This window comes from Mirounga angustirostris, unplaced genomic scaffold, assembly GCF_029215605.1.
Source record: "Mirounga angustirostris isolate CCGP_5_RB_7025 unplaced genomic scaffold, mMirAng1.0.hap1 SCAF_17, whole genome shotgun sequence".
Classification (NCBI taxonomy): domain Eukaryota; kingdom Metazoa; phylum Chordata; class Mammalia; order Carnivora; family Phocidae; genus Mirounga; species Mirounga angustirostris.
This window is the reverse complement of record NW_026991725.1, coordinates 42,865,028-42,890,467: the sequence shown is the minus strand read 5'-3', so window position 1 is coordinate 42,890,467 and position 25,440 is coordinate 42,865,028. Positions and strand designations below refer to the sequence as shown.

General features: G+C 47.7%; 1 protein-coding gene across 6 annotated transcripts in view; it reads right to left on the bottom strand.

Moving 5' to 3' along the window:
- RPTOR (regulatory associated protein of MTOR complex 1) overlaps window positions 1-25,021 on the bottom strand; it is a 319,684-nt gene extending 294,663 nt beyond the window's left edge. For 5 of the 6 annotated variants that reach the window (XM_064582472.1, XM_064582474.1, XM_064582473.1 and 2 more), the window contains exon 1: window positions 24,045-25,021. In XM_064582472.1, coding sequence (XP_064438542.1) covers window positions 24,045-24,206 — 162 coding nt within the window. In that variant the 5' untranslated portion in view covers window positions 24,207-25,021. The remainder of the gene's footprint in view (window positions 1-24,044) is intronic. The other variant, XM_045888303.3, reaches the window with a different exon arrangement.
- Window positions 25,022-25,440: the final 419 nt, after the last annotated feature.

Below are 25,440 nucleotides of genomic sequence, written 5' to 3'. Positions count from 1 at the left end.
TCGCCTTCAAATATAAACAAAGCATGAACAGAAAGAACCATAAAGAGAACTAGACACATTTACAAGCTTGGTGAGAGGATTTAATACACCTCCCTCAGTTACTGACAGAAGTCAAAGTTGGTGAAGATGAACACCAGAAATAAGACACCTGACTTAAGGGTGCCTGGGTGGCTCAGTTGGTTAGGCGACTGCCTTCGGCTCAGGTCGTAATCCCAGGGCCCTGGGATCGAGTCCCGCATCGGGCTCCCTGCTCCGCGGGGAGCCTGCTTCTCCCTCTCCCACTCCCCCTGCTTGTGTTCCCTCTCTCGCTGTGTCTCTCTCTGTCAAATAAATAAATAAAATCTAAAAAAAAAAAAAAGACACCTGACTTAATGCACGCATACAAAATATGGCACCAACCATATGTTATGGAACATAACCACAATCCATAGACTTTTAAAAGATCACAGGAGGATACCATGAACAACTTTAAGCCCACAAATTTGAAATCTAGATGCAATGGACAATGTCCTCTAAAAAATATAACTTCTCAAACCCGACTTAAAAAAAAAAAAATACTGGGCGCCTGGGTGGCTCAGTTGTTTAAGCGACTGCCTTCGGCTCAGGTCATGATCCTGGAGTCCCGGGATCGAGTCCCGCATCGGGCTCCCTGCTCCGCGGGGAGTCTGCTTCTCCCTCTGACTCTCCCCCTCTCATGCTCTCTCTATCACTCTCTCCCTCAATAAAAAAAAAAAAAAAAAACTATTTTAAAATCCATAAATACCATTCATGACTTTTAAAAATTATATTTTTACAATGGAAACATTGGGATTATGTGGCCTCACTGGCAGGTCCTACCAAGTGTTCACAGAACAGATACTCCCAACATTGAGGGATCATTTCCTGTGGCTCAAGAGTTTCCATGAAGCCTGAAGTGTCCAGAGCCACAAGGGAAGGCAGCCTAGTGGGGCTGACTCCTCCAAGCACCAGTTCCCTGGGTAAACGGGAAAGGCCGGTGCTCAGGGCTGAATATTGATCTGGGGGATAACACCTGAAGCAGGTGAACCTGCAGGAAGCTGAGACCTAGCTACTCTGTGTCCACACAGCCCCCCACCTCATGCCCAGCAGCCTTATACACGTAGTGCGGGGGGGGGGGGGAGGAAGCTGTGTACATAGCCCGTCGGGGCTCCAGATGAGATGGAAGACACCACGAATGCTGCTTATAAAACTATATACAAAAAGAATTTATGTGCTTGTATACCAGCAAAAAAATAAAAATAAAAAAATTTAATACAACTGAACAATTCAATTTTTAAAAGATGCTACTTAGGAAAGCATCAAGATAATATCAAGAACCTAAAAGAAATCCAACAAAAGATAGGCAACAGCTCTACAGGGAAAAGTATATAACTTTATTTAGGGAAATTAAGGAAGACCTACCTAAATAATGAAGCCACGCTATGTTCATGGACTAGAGCACTCAACTTCGTAACTTCGTAAAGACATCAAATCTCTCCAAACTACAATTCAGGCTCAACGCAAACTCAGTCAATATCCAACACATTTGCTTTCTTTGAACCTGCAAATTAATTCCTCAACTTAATAGGAAGAGCAAAAGAACAAGAGCCAAGACATTCTCAAAGAAAACTAGCGTGAGGACCTCCCTCACACAGTGTTCCATAAAGCCCAGTAACTAAGCGAGGGCTGACTAATGAGAATGAACAGAAAGCCCCAAACAGACCTACATCGACATGGATGCCTGACATATGACAAAGCTTGCAGCTGACGGAAAGGACAAGCTTCTCAGCAAAATTCACCAAGATAACCAGAAATCCATGTGGGGAAAGAAAGGAAATTGGGCCCCTAGCTTATACCACACACAACAAGTGTATAAAGACCTACACACACGGGGAAGGTCCAAGACCTTCCCAGGTAAGACAGGAGACCGCTTCCCACTGTCAGGGTAGGAAGGGCATTGTAAAGCGCGATGTAGGGGAGCACTAGGCTTAAGAAGAAAGAGTGAGGGACCTGACAGCACTGAAATCCAGAAGCCAAAGACTCCACAAAGAACGTAAAGAGTGGAAAGGTATTTACAATACATAGCCAAAATATACAAAAGCTCCTAGAGTCAGTATGAAAAAGATGACTCAACAGAAAAATGGGCAGAAGACCTGAACAGGCTTTTTTTAATAAAGAGAACTTACAATTACCCTGTACCTGTACATGCACCTTCGTAGCGCATCAGAACATCTAAGAATGCTCATTTCAACATCATTCAGGAGTGGGATGGGTAAACTGTGACATAGACATGTAATGAGATATTTTACAAAAGTAAAAATGAATTAATTACGCATATATTCAACAACCAGGGTGAATCTGACAAACATTAACACTGAGAAAAGAAGCAACACACAAAATGTAAATGCAGTGCATCATTCATATAAACTTCAAAGTGGCAGAACTGAAGCATGATTTCCTGAGATGCATGCATAGGTAGGAAAATCATTAAGAAAAGTGAAGAAGTACATCTCACCTGGAAACGTAAGAACAGCAGCTGAGTCTTGGAGGGAAGAAGTAACTGTGGTGTGGGCAGGACACTCACAGACTCCGAGGGGCTGCAATGGTCTATTTCCTGACGTGGACAAGGGTTACATGGGTGTGGTTTTTATAAATATTGGTTAAACTGTAAATAGACATTTTATACATTTTATTACCTCATAATTTTTTTAAAAGAAAGAAAACCAAATTGAATCAGATGAGAAAAAAAACTTCTTCAATAAAACAGCTAAATGGAAAGAATAATTAGACTGTCCTTCCAGGGCTGTAATGATTATTAACACCGAAAGAGGATTTCTAAAAGTAACTAAACCCTTAAGGTAGCAAGTCACATCCAGCACTCTAACACTGCATGACGAAGTGCCCAATTTAGATCTGTAACACCAAAACAGGAAAGGATTTTATTGTTAAATCCTCTCACACATTAAACAATTATTTCCGTGTCACCCTCTGACCTATCTGGCTTTATAAAGCCCAAATGAAATGCACATGTTTCTATCAGAGAAAGGATGAACTCTAAATCTAGCCTTGTAAATTACCTGTCTAGGGATCCCGCAAGCGGAACTCTTGCAAACTTTGATTTGTACTATTAATTTGATACACCAATGTAATCTTAAATTTTAATGCCACATTTAAGCTGGAAAGCAAAATGCCACTGGGGGAAAAATTAGGTTCAGTGAAAGAACAACTCTTAACACGTAACAGTTTATTAATAGTAAAGAATCAACTCTCAACTAATCAATTTAATAAAAGGTGATCTAGTTGTGCGACATTTATCTCTCCAACACTTCCTCTCTTCCGTGACTCATCTGTGGCTCATCTGTGGTATCGTACTGAGGAAGATCTCCACCTCCAGGGAAGATAAGAGCTAGTACCAGACTAGTCCTCCCACCACACATGACCAGAAAACTGAACAAAACACATAAAACACTTCTTCAGCATCAAATAGCATGCAGTATAGGAATGTGGTCCCTGAGAGAAAGAAAGCAAATGAGGTGAGCCCCATGATCACCAAGGTTTCTGTGTGGGCAGATGGGACTCCAAGCAGAGCAAGGTAGGATCCCTGAGCTGAGGAGACAGAGATCAGAGTTCGCGGAGGCTGAAACAGCTGGGCCAGATGAGCTAGAGTACCAAAGGGAAGACTGCTACACAGAGGGGGAGCTCCAGAAATCTACATGGGGTCCCTCATGTCCTTGGGTAAGCACTAGGCTGAGCATGCAGTCGGTGAGAGCACAGGAGGCTAAGCAAAGAACAACTACTGGGTAAGGCTGGGAATCCAAGTTCCAACAAGTCACAATGAAGAGACCTCACTGAACACCCAGAACAATCAGCAGAAAGCCCAGAAAGGTCACACCTGAGGCACAGGGCTAACCTAGACCCAGAGCAAAGCCTTCTCTAGACTAGGGGTCATCCCATTTTTCCTGTAAAGAGCCAGATAGTAAATAGTTTAGTCTTGCAGGCCATACATCTCAACTACTCAACTCTGAAACTGTAGCATGAAAGCAACACAGACAATAAATGACATGGCTGTGTTTCCATGGGCTCTATTCACAAAAACAAGTGGTAGGCCAGATAAGGCCTATGGGTCATAGTCTGCCACCCCCTGACTGAGACCTACTTTAACAAAGCTAGAAGACAAGCCTTGAAAGAATGAAGTTTGATACAGAACAACACGCAACACTGTTTAAATGAAGACAATGCCAGACACCCACAACACAACATTCACTACGTCCAGCATCCAATCGAAAATTACTAGATGTAAGGAAAAGCAGGAAAATGTAATCTGTAAACAGAAGAAAAGCAGTTAACAGAAATACACCCAGATATAACAGTGATGGTGGAAGTAACAGACAAGAGCATTAAAATGGTGTTATAGGGGCACCTGGGTGGCTCAGTCGTTAAGCGTCTGCCTTTGGCGCAGGTCATAATCCCAGGGTCCTGGGATCGAACCCCGCATCGGGCTCCCTGCTCCGTGGGAGGCCTGCTTCTCCCTCTCCCACTCCCCTTGCTTGTGTTCCCTCTTTCACTGTGTGTCTCTCTGTCAAATAAATAAATAAAATCTTTTAAATAAATTAATTTTAGGGGCGCCTGGGTGGCTCAGATGGTTAAGCGTCTGCCTTCGGCTCAGGTCATGATCTCAGGGTCCTGGGATCGAGTCCCGCATCGGGCTCCCTGCTCCTTGGGAGCCTGCTTCTCCCTCTGCCTTTCTCTCTCGCTCTGTCTCTCAGGAATAAAAAAAAAAAAAAAAAAAAAAAAAAAGAACTTTAAATAAATTAATTTTAAAAATGGTGTTATAAATTTGTTCAAGGATTTAAAGGAAAACGTGAATATAAAGGAGAGAAATATAAACCATAAAAAAGACCCAAACAATTTCTAGAGAATAAAAATATATCTGAAATGGAAACTACAGTGAATGGGCTTAACAAAATATCACACACTGCGGAAGAGTAGATGAGAGAACCTGAAGACACAGCAATAGAAACAATCCAACAGGAAACAAAGAGGAAAAGGGCGTGAGCAGGAAAGAGCCTCAATAGAGCGAAGTCAAGCATCTAAAACAAATGTCATTGGAGGAGCACCGGAGTGGCTCAGTCAGTTGAGCATCTGACTCTTGATTTCGGATCGGGTCAAGATCATGCCCCATGTTAGGCTCTGCATTCAGCATGGAGTCTGCTTCTCTCCTTCTCTCTCTCCCACTGCCCCTCCCCCTGCTCGAGCACATGCGTGCATGCGCGTTCTCTGTCTCTCAAATAAATAAGTAAATCTTTAAAACAAAAAAGATGTAATACTGTAAACCTTAAAACCACCAAACCTCTGCCCACAGAGGACATATCATAAGAGCAATCTTTTTTTCTTAACATTAAAAAAAATCATGCAGAAGATTTTAAAAATTATGTACAGGAAAATAAAATGTTTTATAAATATAATTCTACTGATCCCTACCTCCCATCCTGCCCATAAGCATGTACTGTTCCATAAATGTTTTACACAGATAAGCACATACTGTTATATGCACATATAGCTTTTTAAGAGCACAGATAGTACCATACCATACAGTCTGTTCTATGCCTTGATTGGGGGTTTACTTTAGTTTTTAATTTAATAATATGTCTTGAAAACCTTCCCATGAGAGCACATATAGAATGACTTCGCTGTCTTAGCTGCGAGGAGTCCAGTTTACAATGCACCATAATTCAATCAGTTCTCTGTTGACGGACACGAGGTTGTCTGCAACCATTCAGGAAACACTCAGTGAATGAGTGAGTGCTGCCATGAATATTCTTACAGTAAAGTGGAATAATCTTAAAATGCCACTTTTCTACATTTGCTTGAATTTATTATTCCTGGATTTAAAAGAGGCTCATAATTCTATAAAGACAATTCCTTAAAATCAGGACATTTGTGAAAATATTAACATACTACTTTTGGAACACATCTCTATGTTCAAGCCATCATATGAAGAATAAAAATAATCTACAGAATCAACCTTAATCTACTTAGCATGAAATTCTTCTCAAAGAAAAAAAGATATCATCAGGGACAATCTGGCAACTATTTCTCAATATATTTATTTAAGTGAAAATATATTTAGTTAAGCGAAAACGCTCAGTAATTAAATAAAGCAATAAAATAGATCATAAATTAGGATTCTCTAAGTTTCATGTAGCAACGTAAGACGCTAATAGAGCACTAGCTAATGTATCATAAACAAGCATATCCTGGTAGAGCTTACAATAAGCAAGGGCAGAGCAAGGGGCTCACGGCCAAGCCCCAGCCAAGGAGCACAGATGAGTGTTAGGGATGGGGACAAGAGTAGTGGCCGAAAGGATTAGGCAATCTCCAAGCCCATTCCAGGCATGCTTTTTGGCACCTGGGGTCCTCGATAGCATCTGAAGTAGACACAGCGCATGGAGCCCAAACCGCTCAGGGCTCACTGCCTAACACACTGGGCTGCAGAACCCAGGCAAATCTGAGACCAGGGAAAGCCAGTCAGGTACCCAAAACTGAAACTCAGGAGAATATGAAGCAAACCGGAACTCATGGAGGAAACTCGAGCTCTAGAACTTAGTAACAGGTGCCTAGTTGTTAGAGCAGAGAGTCATTGAACAGAAAGAGGAGGGGCCCAGTGATCAGCACCAGGAGACAAAGAACCAAATACAGGTCACAGAATTGTGGCTTCAGGCACAGTTCCAAAGTCTAGCGGTCAGTGCCAGGCCTTCAATTTCTGGGTCAGCCCCCACACCCCTCCTCCCAGTGGGGCCCCAGGAGAGCTAAAGTACTTCCTCCTTGGCTCATTTCTTCTAGGACCCAGGACAGCACCAGGCCAGCGAGCCCACCTGTGGGAAAGGCAAAACAGAGTAAGAGTTGGGGGTGTTACCAGCAGCAGGAAGAAGGGCCTTGCAGCAAGCATATGTTCGGAGACTTCCACAAGCTGGCCTCACAGACCAGATCCTATTGGAAGAAAGCATTTTATCTTCACAGCACCTTTACTAGAAAGAAGGGGACAGTGATGACCTCTTCTTCCCAGCCTGTTCTGGTAGATTCCCAGAACTGTTTTTATAAAAATGCTCATTCTCAATGAAATGAATTTGATGTCTAAAAAAATGAGAGAGCTGTTAGTGAACAACTAATACTGGCCATGATGGCTTGCAAGAATCCATTCATTTTCAGTAATGTTCACAAACACTGATTTATGGGAAGCATGTCATAAAGTCTAGTTTTTGATAAATCTACAACATTTACCAGCACCTCACAGAAACACACTTGGGCAGAGCATGGATCTCAGGAGAGCTCACACCCTTTGAGGGAAAGGGGCTGGCATCATTGTGAAGGGAGAAAGAAAAGGAAAGGAAAGAAGAAAAGAAGAGAAAAGAAAAGAATAGAAAAGAAAGAAAAGAAAAGAATCTAAAGCTGCCCAGTTTGGAGCTCCTCCTAGGAGGGTGGTCACCTGAACAGCTTCTGCCCCTTACCAATGGATGAAAATTGCAGGCACAGCTTGCTGGCTAGACAGGGGGCAATTTTCACTCTCTTTCCTCCAAATAGTTGTTATTTAAGCTACCGCACCAAAATGGGATGGAGCTCATTAGTAGCTATGCAACAAGGAACATGTGGAGGGAATGCGTAGGTGCGCGGGTTACCACCGCTCAGAACAGGAAGAGCTGTGACTCGCTGGGCACTGGACTGGGCGTCAGCAGCCCCCAGAGTCCCCCAAATACTGTCCCATGTAATCCCCACAACCACACTGTCAGAGGTGGCCTTAGGCCCCCTTTACAGATGAAAACACTAGGACAGAGACCAAGAGCACACAGCGGAAAAGGAATCAGCTTGGGCCACAGTCAGTGTGACACCAAGTCCATTCTCTTAGATAAAAACAGCTGTTTCTTTAATTTTTAGAAAATGTCAGGATTTTCCCAGTCTCCATAAGAAGGGACTTTTTTTTTTTTTTTTAAGATTTTATTTATTTATTTGACAGAGAAAGCACAGCAGGGGGAGCGGGAAAGGGATAAGCAGGCTCCCTGGGATCATGACCTGAGCCGAAGGCAGCCACTTAACTGACTGAGCCACCCAGGTGCCCAAGAAGGGGCTTTAAAGCAACAAGAAATCTCGCCCTAGGCCACACTGAGAACAGGTTGGAAGAAGGTAGAAGCCAGGACTCCTGGGTCGTGTCAGATCAGGGCTTGGACTCCCAGCCCTGCTCCTTAGCAGCCAAGGGACCTGCCGAACCTGCCCAAAGAAGCTTCAGAGCAGTAAGGCAGTGCCCACGAGGCATGCTGTCAGGATGCAACAGGCTAATCCCTGCGCAAACTATCTGCAAACCGTCAAGTCATAAAGCCCTGACCCTGGAGGCCTCCCCTCGCTGGCCCAGCATGCACCTCACCCACAGGGCCGCTTCCCTCCCCGCCCTACCTCTCCCACCGCCCACCGCTGCCGGCTCCTCCATCTGCTCGCTGTCATGCCCAAAGCGGGCCGCCCATCTCCCGTCTCTCCTCCCATTCCCGGGCTCCGTGACCCCCGCCTTGTCCCCTTGCCTCCCTGACAACTGCTCCTGAGAAGTTCAGCTTCTAGTAAATTCCGTATCCCACCAAAACTTCTCAGAAGCCCCCCACGGCCCTGGCTCCACCATGCAACAAATATTTACAGTCTCTCCTGAGGGACAGACACATCCAGCACCATCTCCAGTGTCGGCCCTCTGCATTAGAATGCTAGCTCCCTGTGAATGAGGACCACGGGGTCTCCTTCTGCAAAGCTTGCCAGATAGTGCATACCCGGAGTGTCGGCGAGAACGTGGACAACTGGAATCCCGCACGACGCTGCCAGCATGTTAATGACACGGCCGCTCTGAAAGCCCGTGACGTGTATTCTTTGTCACCCAGCATCCCATTCCACCCAAGAGCAATCGGTATCTGTGTTTCCCAAAAGACGGAAAAGAATATTCTGCAGCACCCGGAAGAGCCCCAACACCAGGAACCACCCCAGTGTCTGGCAACAGTAAGAGAGTCGCGAGGGCACCACGCTCAGCGAGAACGAGTGAGCGCCCGCGGGGATCACAGAAACAGTGCTAAAAGTCACGCTGTCCAAGTGCAGATGGCAGGAGAGTGGCTTCCCAGCAGGACGGAGGCCTGAGAGCAGGCTTGGTGGGGCTGATCATGGTCGCTGCGCTCTGTTTCCTGAGCCAGGTGCTGGTCACGTGTGTTCACTTAGTGACGATTCACAGAGCACTCAAGATGTGAACTTTTCCTTTAGGCTTCAGGGAGACTTACTAAAAATAAACTTGAAAATGGAAGTCTCACTTCTGTGACACTAAGCAACTATGTTTCGTAAGGATACGTAGCATAGGACCCAGGAGAATGCAAAAGGCCCCAAGCTCAGAAAGGGCAGAAGCAATGCAGGGCCAGGCGGCAGGATGACCCAGGCATGGAGCTGCTCCCCGGTCCTCCATCGCTGCCGTGACCCAGCCCACGCTGTGCCTCCTGCCTTCTATCCCTGCACCAACTGCTTCCTCCCAGGTCATGTTGGCCCATAACTCAGAGCACGCTGCGACCTCCTGCAGCCCAGATCCAAACTCTGTTCCCACGGATGTGTCCCAATTCAAACCACTATGGGAGAACCAGATGGCTCCAGCTCATCTTCTCATGCCCACCAGCCTTAGGATGTGGCTACCCTGGGCCCAGCCGTCCAACCCTGGCCCGCCAAGGGCTGTCCCTTCACCAGGAGCCAGGATTAAAACGGGGAAGAAGTTTCACAGCCAAGGGGCTATGAACTGGCAGACACCGAGTGTAGCACTTAGGAAATGTTATGGGTCAAGTGCTTCCCAAAAAAGTCTTTCTCTTCCTTGGCCTCTGTTAAGCCACATGATTCCCCTTCTCCTCAACTCTGATCTCCCCACTGGACAACCTCCCTCTTCATCCTTCAAGAACTCCTACCATCTAGCATCACCCCTATGGAGTCAGTTTCCAAATTTATTTCTCCAAACTTGACTCATGTCTTCAAGTTTCAGGGAACCTCAAACTCAACCTGTCTAAACCCAAGTTCATTAGCTCTCCTCCCCCAGAAACACACCTTTCTCTGAGTTCACTTGATGTTACTAATCTCTTGGTTCCAGATTTAAACACAACAAAAAACAAAACAACTCAGACTTGAAGACATCACTATAAATGCATGTTTAGCTTAATACAGAGATGATTACATCTGGAAATATTTCTAGACATATATCAATGGGGGTGGGGGGCAGAACAAGTAGAGACAACTAACAAACATGACCTCGGCCAGGTGGTCAAGGTCACATCCAGTGACAAGTCAGGTTGAGAGCACTGACCCCTAATATGACATGGTGAGAAGGGCACTCTCCCTCCATGCTCTTCCTCCCCAAACCTATGACCCCTTCTTATCATGTAACAATCATCAGATACACCCCTGCCCAGTGCCCCTCAGAACTGTCAGTCACCCGAAACCAGGCTGAAAGACCACTGCCACCAAGAGGAGCCGAAGGAGACATGTGTGACAGCTAAATGCAGTGTGGTGTCCTGGGCAAGGCCCTGGGGCAGAGGACAGATAACAGAGAAATGCAGGAAATCTGAATAAAGGGTGGGCTTTAGTGATAATAACTATCAATATTCATCAACTGTGATAAATGTACCAGCCTAACGTCAGATGTTAGGAACAGCGGAAACTGGCTACGAAGTATATGGGAACTCTATCTTCTCGACTTTTCTATAAATCTAAAACTATCATAAAAAAAGTTCATTAAAAAAAACAAAAAACAAAAATACCTCACAGTTTTTCTTTCCCCAAATTATTCCCCAAACCCCATGATTCTCTCCTTTCTCACACACTGCTTCGACTCCATACGTCACGGCCCACCCCCACTCAAAAACCTTCAGAGACTGCGGCTTCCCAAACAAACGTCCTGTCCTTACCCTACCATTCAGGCCTTCAAAGATCTGGCTCCAAGTGCCTGTGGCGCTGCTCCACGCCAGAGAGCTCCTCTTCACTCTGGGCAGCCCCCCTTCCCCACCCCCCTGCTGCACCCCCGCCCTCTGGCTTCCATGGTTTCCCTGATGAGAATGCCCCCCAGCTCTATCCTTCTGTCTCACCTGGCCTGTGAGCGAGGCCCCACCACCTGCCCTCCCAGGGAACAGCCCCTGCAGGCGGCCCACCGATGTGCGCCAATCCAAACTGCGCCCATCGCGGCCTTCAGCCCTCCCCAAACCTCCCCAACAGCAGAAAAGGGTCACGCCTCCTGCCGGGCACCCAAAGCAGGGCGATGCGGTGCCCGCCACAGCCAGTGCCCCACCCAGCTGCTGGCACTACCCCCACTGTGCTCTAAAAAGACCCTCCTATCACTGACACTGGACGCCCCCCACATACCGCCCTGGAAGGGCCTTCCCCTGCGTTCTGGCCTGCCAAGCCCTCCCCGTCTCCGTGCCTACCTCCTCCAGAAGCCTTCCTCCACCAGACCCCTCTTCCAAGACCCCTCCCTAGCTCCCAGTCACCCCACTCCTCTCCACTGAGTGATCACACAGTCTGCAACCACTAGTTAAACATCTCAACATTATCGGTCTGATCTGCTCAGCTGGTCGGTGCACGCACTGACTTTACGGTGCTCCCAATTAGGGACCAGCTCACATTTTCGTTCCCACCAAGGGACTGGCGCTCACCGGCTAGCCAGCAAGTCAGCCAACAGCACGTGAGCAGTGAATAAATGGCGGTGCCCCAAGCAGCTCTCCCCGCCCCGGCCCCACTGCCTAAGAGGCAGGATAACGCCGGGCTCCACCCCTCACTAACTAGGTGACCTCTTGCAAATTATCTAACCTCTCTTGCCTGAGTCCACTCAACTATAAATGCACCTGCTCACAGGGTTGTTCAGTAATTAAAGGGGCTGTTGATATGGAAAACCCAGACAACACCTGGCAACACGGTCAAGTATGACTTAAAATAAAGCTAGTACAGACCTTCTTCAATTTACAATGGGGTTACGTCCCAATAAACCCTTATCACAAGACCTAACCTACGGTCATAGCTCAACTAAGCCCAGCTTCCACATGCTCAGAACACTCGCGTCAGCCTACAGTTGGGCAAAAGCACCTTGCACAAAGCCTATCTTACCATACAGTGTTGACCATCTGGTGTCATTTAGTGAACACTACAGAAAGTGACAAGCGGTGGCCGTGTGGGGACAGGATGGCTGTTACCATACGTAGGCTGTTGACCCTGCTGATCGCTGGCTTGCGGGGGCTACGCTTACCACCCAGCATCACGAGAGAGGATCAGACCACGTATCAACACCAGCCCAGGAGAAGATCCATGTTCAAAATCGCAAGGAGGGTTTCTACTGAACATGTATCGCTTTCATACATTCGTAAAGTCGAAAACTTGTAAGTCGAGCTATCCTAAGTCAAGGGCTGTCTGCTATTATTCTCCCAGAAGCAGAAAAGATGTTAAAGCTGGTAGCTGGGACAGTGTTAATGTTGATCTAGTTCTTGGGTGCCATGGGGGTTTTCCTGAGTGTTTATTTTATTATTATGTTTCAGATCCTATAAGGGTAAGGGGGAATTCAAAATAGTCCTTTAGTGACACATACAGTATAATCTTGGTTGCAGGAAAGGGGAAGAGGAATGACAAAGAAGTGGAAAATACACCAAAATATTAACAGTGCCAAAGTAGGATATTATATAATTTTTATTCTCATCATTATGTTTTTACCTATTTTCTAAAAATTTTACAACGACATGTGTTATTCACGTACTCTGAAGGAAAACAAGTTTCCAAGGGTTTGTCTGTTAAAAATGCTAAAATATTTTTCAAGTACTAAAACCGTTCCCAGTATAAAGTTTTATTTAAAGAAGGAAACTCTTCTGGGCATCCTGCCTGCTGACCAGGTAATGACGCTTTCCCAGGAGAAGCGCTGCGTGCGTGATGGGAGAGACAGCGGGAGCTCTTCGGAGGGGGCCTGAGCCCCACTGCAGGTCTGAGCTGGGCGCCGCCACCACGAGGCCAGCCTGGCAGCAGACGGGACCCAGCACAGGGCACTCCCAGCGTGCGGTGATCAACTACGCAGCTGAAGGACGTGCAATGACATGCATGAACATGCCAGGGTATTCAGGACATCAATACGGGAAAGAAACACAAGACAACTTGTATCTCCGAATTGCTCCCAGCTCTACAGAAGCTAATTCTGAACCTGAGCCAGGGCTCAGAGGGAGCACAGAAAAAGGAAATGTCTAATTTACATTTGACAGTGCTTTTAGTCTCATGTAGCTTTAAACTGCTGGTCTGATCAACTTTTAAGGATAAAAGAGGAAGTTATCCAAGAGAACACCAAACTGAACAATATTCATTGCGTAGCTCATCACCAGCAGCTACGGCATGAGGACAAGGGTACAGCAGGGATGAATGAAGACCAGACACCAAGGGGAACAGGGGTCCCGGGACCCATTTTAAGCAACACTTTCAACATTTCCCCCTGAAACACTCGTTAAAGAAAATTTTCTCTGATTTTCAGAGGGAGACGCACGCGCTCTCCCTTCCTGAATGCCCACAGTAGCTTGCCCCTCTCTGTCCTACATCCAGCCAGAGCCTGCAAGTCGCTCTGCCACCTCCCGCACCCCATGAGTGACCAAGCACCACCCATCCTCTGTTCCAGGGGGCTCTCGGGGCCCCCCACCCCTCCCTGGCACTGGCCGAGCTCAGCTGCAGCCTGCTCGTCCTCAGTTCCCATCTCCCCACCCTCCATGCGCTCCTGACCCATGCCCCCTCCCCAACGCAGATTCTCACACACACACACCCCTCCTCACACATGCACACACACGCACAACACACATTCCCTCCGGTTCTCTCTCTCTCTCTCCCTCTGCACCCAGTGAAATCTTTCTAAAATCCTAACTATGTCACTGCCCTGCTTTAAAGCATTTCTTAATGGTCCTTGAAACAAAATCCAAACTCCTAGGGCTTTGTAAAGCCTGTCAGGACTTGCCTTGTCCACCAGTCCATGCGCAGAGGCCCTGACCACACCTCTTAGCACAGTCCCAGCCCCGTTTCTTCACCTGACCGATAATTATTGAGTAACTTCCACCAAACGGCACTGTGTGAGAAGTTAGGGGTGCAGCAGTGAACAAAACCAAGTCCCTGGTGAGTGGGGTTGACAAACCAAATACAGAACCTGGTGTTTGAGGGAAAACACAACAGGCGGGTGGCGGGTGGCCGGTGCCACCTTAGGAAGCAAGGAGGGAAACCTGCACCAGGAGGCCTAGCCTCGGCGAAGGGCAGTTTCCCAGAGGTCATGCTCTCTCACCTCCCCACCTCTGCACACACCAGCTCCTCAGCCCGGCCCTCTCTCCCTCTCCCTCCTCTGCCCAGCAAACTTGTGTTCCCTTCCAGGGTCTGAGTCAGAGCGCCAGTCTTCCAGGAGGCCTTTCCCGTACTCCGTTTGTAGCCGCCACCAGCCCAATGCCCCGCTTCCTGTTGAGTCAACCCCTCTTCCCCCCAAAACTGGTAAACACCTTAAAAGCAGGAGTTGTTCGGCAATGAATCACCCACACTTAGCACCCCGCGTGACACAGAGAGGCACTAGACAAACATTAGCTGAATTACTGAATTCTAGAAATGAGTTGTGACTTAACTATCCTTTCCCCTCTCCACACCCCCACCCCCTGACCCGTGCACACTTTCACTTATCCTTCAGCACCCGGCACCAGGCTCAGCCAAGCGCCTCGGGACTGCAGACACGGTAGAAATGTCCAGCCAACAGAATTCGTGAAATCACTAACTTGTGACTCAAGCGCAGATACATAATTATTGCACTGTTCTTTGATTTTGTATAAGAATGTCATTTTTCTCAAATCAGATACAAATTCCTCAAGGGCCACACCCATGCCCTGTGTCTGCTTATACACAACCCCGGACTCAGCACCGAGAGGCGAATGGTCCTAAATGCAGATGATAAGCACTATTTCCACGCCCAACACTGAGGAAACTCACTCTGAATAGCATATTCTACTAGTTAGGATCTGTAGGTACAGTCTGCCTCAAACAACAATGTAAGTAAATATTAACCCCTTAGGAGGGCTGCTTCCCCAAGTGCCTGGGTTATCAATCCGGAAACTCCCCTCTGTGCATCCCAGCCTGGGACAAGTGTGGAGCCAGGAACAACAATATTGGAAGAAAGCAAAACCATGTGCTTTCTTTTTGTTTAAAATTTAAAGATTTATTTATTTATTTGAGAGAGAAAGAGAGAGCATGAGCCTCCTGGGAAAGGCAGGGGGAGAGGGAGAGAGAATCTCAAGATGACTCCCCGCTGAGAACAGAGCCCGGTGATGTGGGGCTCATTTCGACAACGCTGAGATCATGACCTGAGCTGAGATGAAGAGTCGGACGCTTAACCGACTGAGCCGCCCAAGCGCCCCCCAGCACCATGTCTTCGATGCTCTGAAGACAGCACATCGCTTCAACTGCACTGTGACCCAAGACGCATACACTGAATCTGCCTAGGAGGAAACATCAGGCAAACTCAAACTGAGGACATTCTACAAAGTAACGGCCCGGCACTCTTGAAAAATACCAAGGTCAACAAATTCAGAGACAGTAGGATGTCGGCTGCGCGGGGCTGGGAGGGGAACAGGGGCACAGAGCTTCAGTTTGGGAAGATGGTAAAGTTGGGAGGCGGACGATGGATGGCTGCACAACGGAGTGAATGTACCTGATGCCACCGAGCGGCACACTTACCAAGGATTAACAGACATTAGTGTGTTGTACCACGAAGAAAAAAATTGTCAAGGGCAAGAAATTCTAAGAAAGGCTGAGAAACTCCCTTAGATCAAAGGAGGCTACATAGGCAAGACCATTAAAGGCAGTGGGTGACCCTGAGTGGGGGCGGGGAGGGCAGAAATTGCTAAGAAAGGCTCAGTGCTGGGACAAATGACAACATGTGAACGTGAACTGTGGATTAATAATAGTAACATATCAATGACAGATGTCCTGACTTTCACAACTATCCTGTGGCTACGTTAAGAGAGTCCTTGCTCGCAGGAGCTACACACATTAAGGCCTGAGGCACAGAGCCTCCAACTTACTCCTCAACCACTCATGGGAGAAAAGTACAGACTTACATAAACACAGAGAGAATGATAAAATAGATGGGGGAAGATGTAAACAATTGGTGAATCTGGGTAAAAGGTATAAGGGAATTCATTGTACTATTCTTACAATTTTTCTGTAAGTTCGAGATTACATCAAAACCAAAAAACAGAAAATAGTGCAAGTCAAGAACAAAAGCCACATCTGAAAGCAAACTGGTGGGGGGAAGGGGGTGGTCAAGTGATCACGTGTTCTCCGCGGCCGCCTGGGGGCACACACCCCCCACCCCCCGCTCTGGCAGAGCTGCACCTGTCTGACAACTTGAGGCTCAAGAACATGATTAAAGCATGAATTATCACGTCAAATATTTCCTGGGATGGCATTTTCTATACATTTAACTTACAAAAAGAAAAGGTGTCAAACTTCAGCTCTACTGAAACAAGCATGGTAGATGCCCCAAGTACTTTTTTAATGTCTTCGGAATAAAAGGAGGAAAGAGTCAGAAACCTGGAGGACACCATCTATATATAATCCACATGCTATCTTGTTAAAACTCTAGCTTTAGAATTCTACAAGGTGATAATGAGGAGAAATGTTCTTATCCATTTCAGGACTCTTCCACGGCACACTGTTCAAAATGGAACACGGCACATTTTTTAAAGCAGGTTAAAAAAAAAAAAAAAATCTATGTAGATGGTCCCTTTGTGGCTCCAGAGCTTCCCATGACAAATGCCAACAGCAAGTTCACATGTTTCAAGTTCAGAGAGAGGGTGCCCACACTGGCCACCCGCTCTTTAACCTGCAAGGCCTGACCAGACTCTAGATCCCACCTCCCTCCTGCTGTGGCTGCCTGGCTTTGGGCATGGTTTCTCACTTGGATTCCCACCTCCAGTCCCACCCCTCCAAACCCTCCACTGCACCCACGGTCAAAAAGATCTTTCAAAACACAAATCTCTGTATGATACTGCCCCCCTTAAATCCACAAGCAGCTCCCCACCATCAAGCACATCAACAGTCATTCGATGCTGAGAGTTCCACGCTGGGTCAATGGGACGGATCTGTATGTTTCATAAATGCAGTTCAATGCAAATAATTTACTTACTTAATATCAATGCAAAGCTTTCCCTATAATCATGCCCTTCTCACCTGTAAACACACGTAACAGTGTATTACAAATTTGGTGTTGACGTGTCTGTCCGTCCTACTAGATCCTAGGGTTCTGGAGAGCATAACACCCTATAAGAGAGCGATACACCTTTGTTGTACTGAAGACTTCTGGCTACCTTCCCCTGCCACACGCGGACAGATGTTCCTTCACTCCCAGGATAAGATACTACTGGGTGAGCAGCAGAGCGATCCCCTCCAGGACACATGGCAGGGGACTGGAGCAGCAGGAGGCCCTAATGGTTACATAGCAGGCGACTGCCTTCACAACCCCACAGAGCTCTTCACAAACACAAGCTCCAGCATGGAAAGGGCCTAACAGATCCCTTTTAGGTCTGCTACCTAATTTCTGGTCCTCCCTGCTTGGTATTTTTGGCCAACCACCTGATATCCTCAAGCCCTGCTTCCTAATTTAAGTCTGACGCCCACTTTCTTTTAACTACACAAACGAGTCTCAAACTCTTGATGATGGAACACCTTTACTTACACTCAAAGATTACTGAAGACTCCCAAAGAGCTTATTTTATGTGCTCTTATCAGTACTTCTCAGTACTTTCCATGTTAGAGGTTAAGGCCAAAAAGAAAAAAAAAAAAAAAGGAATGTATTTCTTGGCTGATTCATTTAAAAATTATAAACTCATTATATATTTAAATAGATATTTCTATGAAAAATAACTGTATTTTCAAAAAATCGTTAGACAAGTGACAGCTTTTTGCAAATCTCTTTAATGTCTGCCTTCACAGAAGACAGCTGGACTCCATATTCTGTTTCAGTCTGCTGTGACGCACTGTTTTGGTCAAAGTAGATGCACAAACTCTGACCTCACAAAGATGTGCAGGCGAAAAGAGAAAAAGTATCAGCACATCCAAATAACTGAGAATATTCTTCTTTCACATCACGTCAAAACTCAGTAACTGTAGTTTCTTAAGGGTTAGGGGCAATCTATCTGCACAGAACACAAAATAGGATACCTAACCTAGCGGAAGATTGGGCTTTTTACCCCTTACTATGTTAAAATCCACTGGCCTCACTTTGAGTGAATCTTTTGCCCGTGGATGATTTTGTGGTATCACGGACTGGTCATCTGGAAATACTGGCTCACTGAATTATGCAGATGTTCCGAATGTGGACACACTTTGTTCTACATTTCATATCCCCCCAAAAAATCCTACTCATTCTACCACCACTGTCTCATTGGAAGAGTCTCAAATGTGGGAAGCTGGGAAGCTCACCGTGGCAGACAGCAGTTCTCCAGAACACTTGATTTTCACCTGAAAGCTCAAATTTTATCCCTGGCAACAAATCCTGTTGGTCTTTTCCTTGAAGTGATAGCTCATTTTGTTCATTTTCGAGACGCATCTGCCACAGACCCAAGCCTGAGAGCGCAGAGCTGCTCGTTAGCCTGTCAGATGCAGCACACACCCCCCTTGGCAGAAGGGCAGCGGGCGCGCCGCATGGGAAGGCGGGCACTGCAGAGCCAGGATCAAGAAGACCAACACGTTTTACCGCATCATCAAGGGCATTCTCAAGTGGAGTGGAATTCTTTACCGTGAATGCGCAGCCGTGAAGAAAACAGTGGACCAGCACCGTCCGGCGCCACCACCCTTATTCCTGCGAAGGCACCAGGGGTTTACCCACATCACTTCTGCACCATCTGCACAGATGCCAACACAGAGAGTGCGAAAGGCCAGTGCTACCTGGCATTATTATTTTTTCTAAGATTTTACTTTTAAGTCATCTCTACACCCAACGTGGGGCTTGAACTCATGACCCCAAGATCAAGAGTCACTCGGCCCACCAACTAAGCCAGCCAGGCGCCCCTGCCTTATACTATCATCGGAAGAGGGGCCAGGGGAACCCCGAGCCTAGAGCCCGCCGCAGGAACAGCTGAGGTGCAGCACTGGCACTGTTCTCTGGCTTTATGTCCCTGCCACCACCCCAGCCACCTTCCCAGCACACTCGGGTATAGACTCCAGAGCCTCACGATGTGGACTTTCCAGTGGCACCTTGTGACACCATTCTAGGCTTTGTTTCTCAAGTCCGCCTCCCTCATTGCTAGCCATGCAGCTTAGGTCCCTTCGGCAAGCCACGTAATGAAGGCCTCATCTCCTCACCCATCACCTGGAGACAATCCTTCCCACCCAGGTAAGGTGCTGGCGGCCTTAAAGAACACACCCTCTGTGGAAGCCCTTTGCAAACTATGCATTTTTTCTGCAGTGTCTTCACCATGTGTGAAGTATTGACCTGTGTACTAGCATAAATGAGGTCCCTGCTTTACAATAGAAAACTCAGGTCCAGGGGTGAGGATATAACAAAAAATACCAGAGAAAGCAAGTGCTCATGAGTGGCTGGGGAGTTGCTTTAGATGAGATAATCTGGGAAGGCCTCTCTGAGGAAGTGACCCAGCAGCTGAGAGAGGAGGACCAGAGGGAGCCAGGTGTACAAAGAGCAGAGGTTAGAGCATTCCAGGCCTTTCCATCCAGGAAGCAGAAAAGGCAGGGGGGGCCAGATCATGAAGCTCTGAGCACCAGGGTGAGGCATCTGCATTCTCCTCTCAAGCACTTAGGAAGCCGGGAGAAGGCCAAACAGGAAGTGAGTAACAGAATCTGATTTACACCTGTGAGAGATCCCTCTGGCCACGGCATGAAGAATCAATTGTAGGGCAGAATGCATGTGGGGAGACCAGTCAGGATGCAAGTCTGGTCATCCAGACAAAAGATGGCAGCTGCCTGGACTGGGCTCACAATGGGTAGAGACAAAGCGAGGCGGTCCAATATAAGATGCACTTCGGAGGCAAAGCTGACAGGCTCTACTTGTGAGCTGGACAGGGCCATGAGGAGGGGAGGAGGAAAGACGGAAGGGTAAATCCTGGATTGACAGCATGAACACCTGAGTGGGGGCAGTGGCCATGTGCTGAGGCGGAGAATGCTAAGGCAGAGGGGTGTTCGGGAGCTCCAGGGCCAGGTCAGAAGTGAAGACCTCAGATGTGCAAGTCACTGGCCCGTGAACCGCATGTTAAGCATGAGCATAGACAAGACCCACTGGTGAGGGGCCTACACAGCAAAGAGGGAGGGCCCAAGATCAAGTCCTCGAGTGCTCCACACTGAGCTGTCAAACAGCAAAGGGGTCTGAGGAGGAGCGATAAGACCCCAGAGGGAGACCCGGAGTTTCAGGAAGACACGGAAGCAGGTGAGGAGAGTCTAAGCGGGGAGGGAGTGGCCCACTGCGGAATGCTGAGGAGAGGTCAGACAAGATAAGGACAGAGAAGTGACGTTTAGATTTAGCAACCAATGATGGCCTGTGGAGGGTGGTCTCAATGCCAGGCTGGGAGCCTAACTGGAGTAAATGAGAGAGGATGCAAGGTGAGCAATGTAGGATTACCCTTCTATTGCCCATACATTACTCTGATGCATCCACTCGGCTTCCTCCATGGCTGATCCAAAGTACCGCTTACAAAGCCAGGTGACAATTAGTCAAGAGACCAGTTTGGGAACTGGCTCATCATTTTATATCTACGTCTCCTACCCACGTGTAGGTATAGTGTGTGTGTGTCCGTGGTTTTGAGAGCAACAGCTCTCTAGTCTCCCTGATTCTGGCCCACACGTGTGAGGTAAAGATGAATCTGAGACCAACTGTTCCCACATGCCCACTCTCCAGGAGGAGAATGAACTTGGTGATAACCATAAAGTATCACAGCAAAACACAAATGGGGAACATGTATACACATCAGCATTAGCCACAGGCCTATGAATGATTCATTTTGCGCTGCAATTTATACACGTCTAGTTATTTGCAAACTACAAGCCAAAGATACTATTGATGCATATACGTATCATTCACTATACATAGAATTCACCAAATGACAAACTAATTTGATAATAGCAGTATTAAACTAACAGTAGCTTAGTAATTAAAATGCAATAATACTGGCATTTGAAAACCAGCACTGATCCAAAACAAAAATTGTGTGAATCCCAACTGACAGTGGGCAAGTGCTGTAGCTCTCTCTGAGGATGCCGAACGTTGAGTGGCAGAAAACTTTTTAGGGCCATCAGTCAACTTTAGTGAAGATGTCAATTTTAGGAATCCTTAACAACTTCATTCAATAGGACACCAAAAGGTAACCACTAATATATACACAAAATAAAAGTATCTGGAGTTACACATGGATCACAGGAAGAAGCAGAGGCTGCGCCTGGGTTTAGGGCAGTCAATAGCTCACCAGGGCGAGTGGTATGAGTAGGCCCTACTCCTGGCCCACGTGTGTCGCTTTACTACAGTGCTGCTCCATCACACTGTGGGGGGGAGGGGAGACAGCCCAGCCTGGATGCCTGCACGCTCAAGATGCCTGGAATCGGAGCGGCTGTCTGGTGTTGAGGGAACAGAGCACAAGTCACACCCAGGTAACCCACTGGCGAGAATCAGCCCCGCAAATGGGGTTTGTGTGGCCTGCAGTGCTAGACTCCTTTGTGTTTTATAACATCTGAGAGAGTGCCAACATTTTTAAACTGGAAGGCTTCACATTTAAAAACAAAGCCTTCTGGCTTCTCAAAGAAAAAGTAAAAAGAGAAAGGAAGCCATCTGGCTGAGGCCCACCTGCCCCTTCAGCTGTTGTGGCCTGTGCTCTCCAGAACCCACCCTCCAGACAATCGGACACAAGTCACTGTCAGCTGCCACTTACCTGTGAACCTGTGCATTCTTCTATCTGGCCTGCTTCCTTCTCTTATGCTACCTCCCAGCTATTAGCATCATTTGGATTTGCAACCTTTGTCCTGGCAGGGGTGCTAAAAGGTCCCCTGGGTCTGAGTCCGAGGAAGAGATGATGAGGACTGTTAAGATGCCAAGCTCTCACACACCGAACTGAAAATATTAGCTTCTGATTTTCTTCTTCATTAAACAGCTTGCAAAGGTCAGACACAGCAAACGTCCTCCCCTGGCTCTTTTCTAAGGAGTAATCTCAGTAATTACTCAGAACTTTTCTCTTCATAACCTATGATGAGCTTATCAGGGAATGCTGATCATTCACAAATTGATGTTTTAATTAAAAGGTCAAACATATATCCATTAATCAGTTTGAACAGTTTGAGCATTGGTTAGGGTAGCAGAGGGAACCACATTTCAAAAGAAAAAAGAAAAAAAAAAAAGTCCTCCAAATAGTAGAATGGGAAAAAAAAAAGATTAGACAGTTACTTTACAATAAGTTTCTTTTTATATATGCATAACAACCACAAAAGCTTTGAACTATGAATTAGTATTAAAGATGTCCATAAGACAGACTTTATACAATCTCTTCCAATAAACATCTCTTTTACTCCTTAAATTACCTTTGGATGAAACAAATTTTCCTAAGCCAAATCAATAACTGAAGGACTGGTTACTAGTGATTGACTAAGTAGAATTACCATAACTTAGGTGATCTTACATAGATTCAACGTCATATACAAAAAACAATCATCTTACACAAGCATGTTCATAAGCCCAGAGCACTCACACTGCAATGTAACACCAACTACCCTTCTTGTAACACTGAAATGTTTAAATAAATAAAGACAGTCTTGAAGGAAAAATCATAAAAAGACAAATTTTAAGTGTGCACAGATGAGAGGGTCCCACCCTTTTGCTTTAGAGACCAGGAAATAGAGGTTAATTAAAGACAGGTTCACCAAAATTGGCTGTTTTCTTTCCTACTAGCCGCTTGTGAGTCACTGTTCACGCTCCAACACCATGGAGACCCCCTAAAATCTGGACCCAAGTTCCAACCCATCATCCTCCAACTCTACCGTGGGAGAAAGTCTGTCTCCAAGCTACAGCAACATGACACCACATAGAAGGAATAAAAGTCTGGATTCAAGACCAGCTGTTTAGAAGGCTATGATGAAGTTCATTGTAACTTTAAAATAACTTTGCATTAATTTGTTACCACCTAAACATCTCCCAGTAATGTTGTTTCCCAGCACAGCATTTCCCAGAGCCCGACAAAAAAAGTAAACCAGCCACAGAAGCAGCCTAACCACGTGGGTACAAGTATTCCAGCCCAAGGTGTCTTTCCTCCAGTGTTAAGAGCACTAAGTAGGGGCGCCTGGGTGGCTCAGTCGGTTAAGCGACTGCCTTCGGCTCAGGTCATGATCCTGGAGTCCCGGGATCGAGTCCCGCATCGGGCTCCCTGCTCAGCGGGGAGTCTGCTTCTCCCTCTGACCCTCCTCCCTCTCATGCTCTCTGTCTCTCATTCTCTCTCTCTCTCAAATAAATAAAAAAGGGCGCCTGGGTGGCTCAGTCGGTTAAGCGACTGCCTTCCGCTCAGGTCATGATCCTGGAGTCCCGGGATCGAGCCCCGCATCGGGCTCCCTGCTCGGTGGGGAGTCTGCCTCTCCCTCTGACCCTCCCCCCTCTCATGTGCTCTCTCTCTCATTCTCTCTCAAATAAATAAATAAAATCTTTTAAAAAAAAATAAAAAAAAGAGCACTAAGTATACCAAAGAGTGTGTGAACACTTGCAGGGCTGTACTTTCGGACTTGGTGAACTTTTATTGTCTGGACCAAAACTTAGTTTGAATCAAAGTAACATTATCCAGCGCGTAACTCCCAACCAAAACACCCTTTTTCCATTTACAGCCAAAAGCTAGAGTCTGAAAGGGCTCGTGCTTCTCTGGCTGACCTGCAGCCTGTGGCTGGGAAAAGGGACCGCGGCTCTCCCTAGGACACGCTCCTGGCTCTGAACTTCCCTCGTGGGAAGAAGTACCAAGGTCCGCGCGGCGCAGCCGGAGTCCACTTACCCGATCCTTCATCCTCCAGCTCTGAGCTAAGGATTTGGAGCCTTCGATCTTCTCGCAGTGCCTCTTCTTCATAAAGGCCAAAGGCAGGTTCCAGTCTGTAAGGTCGGCCTCGTCCTCCTCCCCGAGTCCCAGAAGAGGGGACTGCAGCGCCTCGGACTCCATCAGGGGCGGAGGGGGTGGGGGAGTCCTTGGCAGCAAGCGCTCGAGAACCTCCAGCCTTCAACACCAGCGCGTGCCAGAGCTGGGGCGGTGAGAATCAGGAAAGGGGGGACGGAAAAGGCAGGAAGGGGAGCGTGCGGAGGCCCCTGCTCGGGCAAGACGTCTGAGCCCCTTCTCTCCCGACCCTGCGCGGCAGGCGGAGGCGCTGGGAAGGGCCGGGGGGCGCGGGCACACCGAGGAGCTCCGCACCCACACGCACGCCCCCAGGTCCCAAGCGCCCGGCTGCGTCCCAGGCTGAACGTCTCGGGACGGGCTGTAAGCGAAGCTGCCAAAGGCGCGACGGACTTCGGGCCTCACGACGACCCCGCTCCCGGCCTCCAACGCCTCAGCCGATCGGAGCACAGGAAGGCCGCCCGCTCCCGGTGCCGGTTCGCCGGCTGGGCTGAGGTCTGCGGCCGAGGGGAAGAGGCTCGGGCGCGTCGGCTCTCCCGCAGCCGCCCTCAGCCCCGCGGGTCCCGCGCTCGCCGGGGCTGCTGCACCCAGGGCCAGGACCGGCCCATCGTGCTCGTCCGCAGCCGGCTCCTCAGCCCCGGATCCGCGCGGCCTGGCCGGTCCTGGCCCTCGGCCCCGTGGCTCTCTCCTGCCTGAGAACCGGGCCTGAGGAAAGGGCGGCACGGAGGCGCGAAGAAGACAGGTAGCGAGGGCTTCTTGGGCTTGGAGAGTTTTGCCCTCTGGTCTGAAGCTACAGTGAAACTCCTCTCATCAGCGCACCAAGGAGGACGCCATGTTACCAAGACCCAGCATGCATCGCGATCTACGGCGTGACCAGCAGGCCAAACTTCCCCAGAGCGTTCTGGCCGCGCTTCCCAGGATGCGGAAAGAGAGGGGCCCCCTTCTTCGTTGCCATGGTTACCACAATTCAGCTTTCCAGAGTTTATGGCGCTCATTCAGTAGATACGTGATATCAGTCAATCCCACAGATGAAGCTATGTCGATTTAATTAATTTTGAAAAGAGTTTTTTATTGTTACAAACGGACCTGCATGCTCCTGAAATTAAAGGAATTGACCCCCCTGTTGTTTCTTCCAGATTTTGAAAAGGCAGCAAAAGCTTCAGAAAGAGCCACTGATAATATTACAAAAGAAGATAGTTGCGGGGGGGGGGGGGGGGGGTTGCGCAAGTATCCTCCACAGTATCAATCAGATTTTCTTTGTTTTTTTTTCCAGGGAATACCCCGG